This window comes from Ruditapes philippinarum, unplaced genomic scaffold (genome assembly GCF_026571515.1).
Source record: "Ruditapes philippinarum isolate M1 unplaced genomic scaffold, ASM2657151v2 ctg327_1_1_1_1, whole genome shotgun sequence".
NCBI classification, from domain to species: Eukaryota; Metazoa; Mollusca; class Bivalvia; order Venerida; family Veneridae; genus Ruditapes; species Ruditapes philippinarum.
In genome coordinates, this window is record NW_026851725.1 from 24,919 (window position 1) to 35,669 (window position 10,751).

Genomic DNA, 10,751 nt, shown 5'->3' on the forward strand with positions numbered 1-10,751 from the left:
GATAGTCAAAATAATGGTAATATAAGCTTGTCAGGAATTGTGAAAATCTCGTCGGACAGGTCATAACTGCATGCATTTTGAATATCATAAAATATAAAAATGTCAAATATTTGTTGCATTTATTATTAGAAAATATTGTAAATACATCCTGAAATAACAAATAATAACATATGAAAAGGAATATATGTTCTGGTCCGAAGTGTCCCCATCATGGTCCGAAATGACCATCACATGGTCCGATATGTCCCAAAATCTGGTCCGAAATGACAAAAAAATCTGGTCCGAAGTGTCTGGACCGAAACGTCCATGGTCCGAAATGTCCGTAATTCATTAAGACACAGCTACATTGAAGTGCACTTTGTGTAACCTTTAGTGTGAATTCTACTGTAGTGTGCCTGCGCGGCAATATCGGAAAGTGTATTAACCACATATTTTCGTCAGTCTGCTTTTTGTGGAACCAACGTACACAAACACCATTTTATTTGACTGATGCCTGCCATTTACAAAGTAACCTAGCGCACATGGTGGTGAAGCGTCTTAAGTAGCCCACGCCTGAGATTATGTATACTCCAAGCATTTTCTTAAATGCACTGTTATTTCACAGTCACCTACACAGTGGCGGCGGCACGAATTACCCAAATATACCCAAATGCACCCAAATATACCCAAATATAGCAATATTTATTTTTGTTTGTATATTTTAATATAGATTATAATGAGAAATAAATAAATATTTATTAAATATAATATGACTTAGCCTGCTATAATTTTCATTCATTCCGTTGAAATGGACACAGTTACGATGTTGTAAGAAAATAAAGTTGTGACATTTGCTTATCTTAGTACTATATAGGTTCTTTATGAATGTACTTGCAATTTTAAATCAAGATATGATATTTGTTGTCTACACTTACATTTTTAAGGTGTAATTTTGTTGAAATTGCATATCATATACAAGTGTCCATGTTATTTAAAAAAATAGCTTTAATGGTGTATATATAGACTGTATTTTGGTTCAAAACACAATGATAGGGAAATGTATATTTGGGTATGGTTGATTATATCTTAGTGAAAATATATATTGTATTCATGATAAAAACAGCACTTTTTTAGGATAAAACATTTATTTTAGTATAATTGGGCAATATTTGGGTATATTTAGGCAATATTTGGGTATATTTGGGCAATATTTGGGTATATTTGAGTGTATTTGGGTATATTTGGGTAATTCGTGCTGCCCCACAGTGGTCTGATTCCGTTGCTGTTTGGTTCATGCAGTTCCTTGGGAATTGGCGCTGGCCTTGGAAACATGGTTGTAAGATACATGTACCTGCATGGTATAGGACTACACGGTGAATTTAGGTGGTTTCTACGTACAATTGTTATTACGATCAAGAGAAAGCCAAACCAACACGAACCTATTGTTATTCAATGTTAGAAATGAAGCTCAACATACATAGAAATACGGTCTCCCTAATTACCGACAAGAACCGACAAGAAGTAAAAATAGGAAAATACGAATTAATTTAACTTATTCATCATTCAAAAATAACAATTCCTAATATTTTTTACATTAAAAACATAATAAATTCGTTGTGAACCATGTTTATAGGCAAATATCTATACCGACAAGAAGTCAGTCTCAGTTTCTCACCGTCAAGAACTTGGCCATCTTCGTATCATTGATATTACATTAAGAATTTGTGTATAAGTGTTAAATCTTAATTATTTTTTATTAAGATTATGTTGTATTATAAATAATAGTTATTATGTTAAATGTTTTCTAATTCAATTAAGAATATCATCATTAATGAATGATGATATGAGAATATTCGCGAATACCGACAAGAAAGTTTCATTATTGCTTTCAATGGCGTAGGTTTTTAAATGTGTTCAAATAATTTATTGTCAGCCTATCTATTCAATAAATAATTTTAAAACATTTCGTTGTCATTGATTACAAAATATCCTGCATTTAGGCCATATTTCTGTACCGACAAGAAATGTGTTCATTTCAAAATATATTTCATATATAAAGTTTTACATACCTGCCATTTAAATTATCCAATTATAATCCATTTTCAATTTTTACACAAATACATCGGTAAAGCATACAATAAGGATATAGAAATAAAATAATGGACGAAAACATAAATTCAATTCAATTATTGTATTAGCATATATACATATAACATATTCAGGGCCAAATTTTTTTTTTCGTTTTTTCAAGTACAAACTTCAAAATTAATTGCTCAAACAAAATTGATTGATATTACTCAATTTAAGCTTGTGCGCGTGGGTTTCTCACTCAGTTAGCTTTGAGCGATTTAAAACAATTTCGAAATGAACAGCTGTGAAAGAAGAGATAATTCGTACACTGAACAGAACAGAACAGAAACTTTATTACTTGGTTTAAGCATAAAAAGCTTATCACCATATTAAATATACAAATACAACATATAATACATAAATGACACATGACATGAATTATATTATAAAAAATTATATACTTGACTATAAAATAATGGTTTATGTGATGTGAGAATGTTTAATTTGAGATACGAAATTACTTAAAAAGCATATGAATACATATATATAATACACAATAATTGGCCTATCTTTACCAAACATTATCAATTTAAGCTACAATACATTTTCAGTGCTGTAACTTATGTAAATAATTTTAAATTTAAAAAAAAAAGTTAAAAATTTCTGCAACCTCTGGCGTGGCGTAACTGCCCGTAAGTTTTATGATAATAAAATATTAAAACCTATAGTGGGGATATCTCTGTTTATTTCTTTACTTCTAGTGGAGAAATGAACCACAACCTGATGAGACCTGTGGTCGAAATAGGTTTCAATGTTTTTTTTTCATTAAACAAATACAAGCGTATAATGCATAACATCACATCTTTGTACGTCATGATGTCCGTCTTTTCTTCTCAGTGGTGAGAATTAAGTCATCATCAATTTCTTCAAAAACTGAAAAAAAGTACAAAAGAAAGATTATATACATGTTCTTTCTACACTACAGCTCGTTCTCAATTTCTTGTCGGTAAATCTTCATTACGCATGATCCCTGTTTTTTTCTTGTCGGTAATCGATTTGTTAAAATATATTTTAAAACTAAATGGAATAAACACAAATATTTTTTCTTATATGCATTAAAATATGAAAGTTTAAAGTCTTAAAAGTTATTTAATTACAAAAAAAAGATTATATACATGTTCTACATCTACACTACAGCTCGTTCTCAATTTCTTGTCGGTAAATCTTCATTACGCATGATCCCTGTTTTTTTCTTGTCGGTAATCGATTTGTTAAAATATATTTTAAAACTAAATGGAATAAACACAAATATTTTTTCTTATATGCATTAAAATATGAAAGTTTAAAGTCTTAAAAGTTATTTAATTACAAAAAAAAAGATTATATACATGTTCTACATCTACACTACAGCTCGTTCTCAATTTCTTGTCGGTAAATCTTCATTACGCATGATCCCTGTTTTTTTCTTGTCGGTTGCATATACATTCATTCAATGTCATGAAAAACTATTTAGACTACAGATAAGGTTGAAACATGTTTATAAATAAGATATTCTGAGCACAACTTTTGCAACTGATTATATTATATTGGAAATTACAAATCTTTCTTGTCGGTGTCAACGTAACAGTAACAGTACGCGTTGCACTCGAATTTTTCTTGTCGGTACGCATATATTTAATTTTCTATAAAAATACAAGAAAAACCTTATCAAATATAAAAAATATATATGCCCTGCATGTTTAACAATCATAAAAACACATTTGTATTTGTTTATTTGTAATATATAGGCTCTTGTCGGTTCTTGTCGGTTCCTGACGGTTCTTGTCGGTAATTAGGGAGACCCATAGAAATACATGGAAGTAATTTTATAACGTAAACGCGTGTTTAACGCGCAAAGCACCGCCTCCGTGGTCGAGGGGTTAGAGTCGATGACCTCTCTGGCGTGTGTTCGATCTCCGGGAGATGCTTTGGTAGTTTAGCATGGAGGAAGGTAGTCTAGTACTGGTGTAACTGTCCAGGAACGATGGTTAGGAAACTACCCGCCTATATGACTGAAATACTGTTGGGAAAAGGCGTAAAATTAAACAAAGACTGGAGACTCCAATTAAGCAATAGGTCACGGTAAGCTCCGAAGAATGCATGTCCTACGAAAATTCGTAGATTTTAATACTGGCAGATAAAGTTGCCGCCTACATGTCACGCTGGTGATTCCTTGTAGTAAACTAGCATTGGCTAATTTGATACTAAAGCGTAACAACGGGCAAATCATAATTGGTTTCGGAAAATAGTGTTTTTGACGAGAGAAAGAACAAATCGCTTCACATAGTTAATCCATTATTCCAATTCAGCAAGTTAAGGGTTAAAGACCACCTTCGATGAGAACAACTTCTGATACACCCGTTTAGGCCAAATGTAAGAGTTACGTATATAGCTCAAAATTAACGGTATGGGAAGAACGTCTGTTAATAATATAATTTAAACATTTCTTCAAATGACTACAGACTTGACTGTATATGACTGTCCGGAGCAATAAATAAATACATGTATTAATACATGTATTAAGACATATGATGGAAGTTTCATAATTGGGGGAAAGAGGAATTGACTTGCGTAATGGTGGACTTTATGTTACTCGTTCACAAATATGAGACAGAAAAGTCTGTTAAGGAAAGTGTTGAAATCTGCGATAAAGTTTAAAACATGTATTTTTTTCCTACATGTAGTTATTTCTCTATGATATTTTTTAAATAAAAAATGTAGGTAGTTATTTCTATGTTTTTTTTTTGTTTGTCGTTGTTGTTTTAAATAAAAAGTTAAAAAGGTAAATATGCAATATAATCATGATTCAGGGGACATGTTAATGGATTAAACGATTTTTACATTTTATTGGCAAATTGACCAATATGGTATATAAAAAAATAGAAATACCTCGCTCTGACCTAAAAAACAAAGTACTTAACGTATTAAGAAATCTTAATTTTCTTTCTTCAATTAACTAGATTAAAGGATTAATCTTATATGACGTTATCAAAAGATTAAAGGCTCACGTTTCAATTGCATTTTGAGATGTTGAATAATTTAATTTCTGAATTGTTATTTAAATTAAGGTGAGTGATCCTAATTTATTTCAGGGAAGAATGGAATGTGCTGCGCACTTCTTACATAAATGTGAAAATCGCGGCGCAAAGAATTTTGTTTACTTATAAATAATAATAAAACGGACTAGTAACTTAAGGTAATTGTATTTTCTTATTTCATGAACTGAACTAGACCGGCGACTTTTAGCTTGTTTCTTCTGAAGAGCGTGAATTTCGTTCAATCTAAATTTGAAAAATATACATGTATATTACACGTAAACAAGGTACTGTGCTATGTATTTTCATAAAGAAGATTGGTACAGAAATATATTCTTTCTAATGCAAAATTTGTGTATAAACTGTGTAACAGCTGGGTTTAAATTATTTAATCAAACGCTCTGTAATTCTGAACGTTTCTGGACGGTATCCAAGAAAATAGCGATATTTGATGAGTATAATAGTAATTATCATTACACTGTACAGATATCATTGTTGTAAAATGTAAATTAATTATAATATGTAATCATGATGATGATTATAAAATACATGTAATAAAAGTTACAATGCTACGTGAATTGGTCTTTCCCAATAGAAAGATTATTTCTTATTGCTCAACCAAAATTTCATACGAGCTTATATAGCTATATATTTTATAGTTTCTATCTCTTGAAAAATCTAATCTGGTCGACATGCTACGAATTTAAAATTGTAAGAATGCAACAAATAATGTGTAATTCTTGTCGATGCGCCTTATGCTCGAATGGCACGAGTCACATTCAAAAAGCTACAGACGCTACCGCTCTCTATGTTTTTATTTTACGATTACTAAACACAGTATAGACTTTGTTCAACTTATATGAAATAGAACATTTATATAAATTCGTGGACATTATTTTTTAATCGCTATCATCTAAAACAGTAATATAATTATTCATTTTTTTTTCTTTTATTCAGACCCATTTCAAACAAGTACAACCACAAGAAATTTATAAAATTGGTGTAGCTGCGTCAAGAGAAAGACAAAATGCCGGCCAACGTTCTACCGGATATGGATGAGCCCCGGCTCAAGGCTTTAGGCAAACAGTTGAATCGAAGTCGGAAAGCATCTATCATAAGTAATGGCAAAGTGAAAGACAATCTTGACGTTTATGTAAAGAGCTTAAATAAGGCTCAGAAAAGTTTGGACGGGAAGTATAATCTGAAAAGTTCCCGGCTAAAGAAAAACTTGGCTCGTGTAAGAGGGACACAAAAGGTGCTCAAGTCTAGGAGAGAGCAAACCTTCTGGGAAGACTCGGACGAATATCCTTATGGAATATATGAAGGTGAAAAACTTGATTCTTTACGTAGAGAAGTTGACAACGTAATCGAACTTAAACATCCTAAACATCGAAGACAAAAGAAAGTGGAGTATAACCTACGTGAGGGTAAAAACATGGGTAAACTTTTGGACGAGGAGGATGCAAAAATGCAATTCAATATGATTATGTCAAACGACAGGAAAAACCCTTACTTACAGAGAGAAAATGCTCTTACAAGAACTTTCTTTCATAGAGCAGTCCCGAATAAGATAGAAGCCTTCTTAGACGATCTTCAAGTGGCAAAAAAGATTCAACACAGGAGGCCACTCATTGAAACACTTGATGAGAAAAGAAGTAAGAAACGGCCGGAAAACAACTTTGAACAGCCAGCAGGATTACGAAATGAGCTACATTTACATGACATTGGAAGTCCGTATGATTCAGGGGTGTGTACACCTAGTGAATTCTCAGAAGAGGATGTGTTCAAGGAATCATCTCGTGAACCTCAGCATTATAGTTTGCCTCCAATCACTGCTAGAAAAGAAGTTGTAACGAAAAAAGGACTGAAAGAGAAATCTAATTTGACACTCCCAAATCTCAGTGTGAGACGGGCGACAAAAGGCGATATTATGTCTATGAGTAGAGATCAATTGAAAACGGACAGATTTAAAAGCAGGAGGGCAACGACTTTTATCTTTTGATCCAAATACGATAATTGCAGATAATGCCCGAAAACATATTACATGCACACATGCAAACCACGGAAAACTAACTTGCGTAGGACTCTCCATTGCGATTGTACTATTCATTTACATTTATGTGCACGGGCTAGGTCCGACACTTGAACCTAGGCGTTTATAGATGAGTTTCGCCAGGGTCTTTCAAATAGAATTGTATTTTAAAGACCCTGGTTTCGCATGTAGGGGACGACGTAATGTAATTCGAGGAAAATAATAATACGGATCTAACTCAAACGGAAATGCTCGAAATTTTAAATGTCCAATGCATGAACATTTGAAATTTACTTCACTTTGCGCAAAGAGGTACTGGGTGTTAACGTTATTCCATGATTTTTTATTATTAATGCACATTGGTGCGATATTGTTGAGACTTTGATGGCAAAAATCGTTCTCTACACAAAGCTGACGAAAAACAACGGTTTATACTTATAATTAGAGAAACCGACTCAGTCGGGACTGCTTTTGAATTAGCTTCGAAAGTGAAACGAACTGGAAACATATCGATCCCTGGCATGATTTCGTTTACTTTTCGTTTACATATAACTCGGTTTGGTTTTACAAAAGTTGTGGGTGTAAACACATTTGTTAAGATTAAATAAATTTTGTAATTCGATTTTGCTAAAAGCAATTATTTCCTAATTCGCTACGCTCAAACGTAAATAAATTATTTATCCCATAATAAAGGAATCGAAGGAAGGAAGAACAACAAATACATAAATTCACATTTAGGATTTGTTATCTGCATTGCCGTTTATCGAATTCAAAAACAAAGAACGGGTGCAAAGAAACACTTTATAATATTACAAACTGTTCAATGTTAACATAATATCAATCAATATCAATATAATATGCATTTCATATTTGATTTCAAATTTCAATATCAGATGCCCAGACTCTTTGTAACTGATAATCGTTTGTTTAAATCATCTTTGACATAACCGTCCTTGCTCTGTCCACTACGCCACCGGCCATGTCTTTAGAAATAGTCTATCAGAAATTCCTAAATTGGCAGCCGCTGTGACTCCCCCTGATCTTAAACTATTGTAATCCAAAATGAGATTTATCTAATCCGAATTGAAGAAAACATATTCCGAATGATCTCCCTTGAAATCTCGTATAAGATAAAGAAGAGTCTGTGCATCTTAACTTATAACACTGTTTAGATTTACAGTAAGAGAGTGAACGAAATAAACTCATTTGAATCATCGTTAATTTGAGCACATTTGAGATATAATTTAAGCAATGATACTGGACATGTTCTATAAACCAGTTTTTGCTATTACACTCCAGTTTTATCCTTCCTATAAATGTCAGTTTTTACTCCTCTCCTTCATGAAAATTCCTACTATGATCGTCCACTGACCACATAATACTCAGAACGTTCTCTAATAGTAAAGTTAATTCTAGAAAATCTAAAGAATCCCTGATATCCAAGTACACAATGTAATACTTCTGAACCTATACAATCTCCCATTTGCATATCGCTTGCCTACTACCATAGACACAATTTATGTAACACTTTCCGGTGTATTGGTTCTTTTTTTAGACACTAGATGATCCAAAGAATCCTGTGAGCCTGCCTGCCGAAACCTGACCTGTAGTTTAAAATTTGAATGACATGGGTTAATAGAACATCCGGCTAAATCATGGGCCACTTTAACTCCCGTAAAAGGGTCGTAAAACTAGACGTTGAATTAATTTTGAATTATAGAATCAAATACAGTTAAAAATCGGCTGTCTAAGACTGCGTAAGAGTCTAGATTTGGTATTCGGACGCCCGATGACACCACGCCACCCCCCCTGACGGATCTTTGGTACTTTTTGCTCCGTACTTGACAAGCCTCAGAGATCTCTCAAAAAACGTTCCGGCCAACCAAGGCACGCAGCCGGACGTACAATTTCGATTTTTTGCTCCAAATGTATCTATTCCAATATTGAAGCTTACTAGATCTGTAAGAACACGTACAAGAAAAAATAATAATATTCTTACGACCTCATTAAACTCGTACCATAATATAGTTCTCCAACACTAATGACAGTCTAACATACAACCCCTAACTACTAAGAACAAAGTAACATAATTTGAAAACAGACTCCATAAGAAATAAACCGTTCATCACGCGTTTTTTTTTTACAAGTCGATTCGTTATTCTGTAAAAAGATTAGAAAATATTACAATTTGCCTTCACAGCGGAAAATCAACCACAGTCAACCGTTATTATGACCACTTAATTCAGGAAGTAAAATAGAAAATTAACCTATCAAATAATAATGTCGCACATCGACGCTTTCTATGACCTATCACTGGCGTAACTACAAATTTATAATTTTTTTTTTAAATTTAATCTCGCCAATCGGCGCTTGCCACTGCCCAACGGCTGGCATACCACAAAAAGTTTTATTTAAAAATCTCGCCAATCGGCGCTTGCCACTGCCAAACGGCTGCGTACCACATGGAATTTTAAATTAATAAATCCGCCAATCGGCGCTTTCTGCACTGCCAAACGGCTGGGTACCACATAATTTCTAATTTAATAAATTCGCCAATCGCGCTTGCCACTGCCAAACGGCTGGCGTATCACATAATTTCTAATTTAATAATCTCGCGCAATCGGCGCTTGCACTTGCCAAATGGCTGCGTACACATTATTTCTAATTTAATAAACTCGCTGCAATCGCGCTTGCCCTGCACCAACGGCTGGCGTACCACACAATTTCTAATTTATTGAATTTCGTCCCGTTTTTTTTTTTTTTTTTTTTTTTTTAAATAAACGAACTAGCTCGCTATACATATACAAAACATAAGCAACATAAGAGCGGTCATATTTCAGTGTGTACACACTGTGATATGATTTTACAAAAAGATTCAACAACCTATTAAATAAAAAAGCTTTTAACATAGCTTTCCAATATTTAAACAGAACAATCTTAATCGTATAGCTAAAACTTTACTGTTGAAACTTTCAGATCAAAAATAGTTTGTCATATTTAAGTATTGTACAAAAATGTACTGTTTGTGGAAAAAACTCAAAAATACTCAAGAATGTATATTTCGAGTGTATAAATGCTATTACCAAACAACATTGGCCAGAACGGATGCAGATGGCCAATGAGGTACAATTAAAAACTCCCCGTGCTTGGCCAAAGCCACCAAATGATTGATAGCTTTAGGCACAAAAGTACAGGGGAACCAGCAGTTATTTCCCCTGACCAATCAACTGAAAATGCATCGACGTTGTTCTGTTCCCGGAACCAGAACGAAAAATTAAATCTTTTAACTTTACAATTGTAATGATTTGGCAAATCGATCTATCGAAAAAAGCGCCCACATATATCCAAAAAATTGAAAAATTCTGTAGTTTACGCCCAATCATCAACATCAAAAAGTTACTTATTTTATCTGCAAATTAATTTTGCGCCCTAGGAACCCAGTCTATATGTAGAACGCTATACCTTTTTTAATACAAAAAATCAAAATGTTAACAGCGAGGAAATGTAACTTGGTTTCATGCTCCCTCCGTTTGATAATTTTTACACAATTTTGATTATCGGTGCACATCGACTGATTTTTACCAAAATTAACAATA

The 10,751-nt window shown here is 33.1% G+C and overlaps 1 protein-coding gene across 1 annotated transcript; it reads left to right on the forward strand.

The window, feature by feature from the left end:
* The first annotated feature begins 5,013 nt into the window (after positions 1 to 5,013).
* On the forward strand, positions 5,014 to 7,788 carry LOC132738093 (uncharacterized). Its single transcript, XM_060725525.1, has 2 exons — positions 5,014 to 5,284; positions 6,081 to 7,788. The coding sequence occupies exon 2, from the start codon at positions 6,151 to 6,153 to the stop codon at positions 7,123 to 7,125; it is 975 nt and encodes a 324-aa protein (XP_060581508.1). The 5' UTR covers positions 5,014 to 5,284; positions 6,081 to 6,150; the 3' UTR covers positions 7,126 to 7,788.
* Positions 7,789 to 10,751: the final 2,963 nt, after the last annotated feature.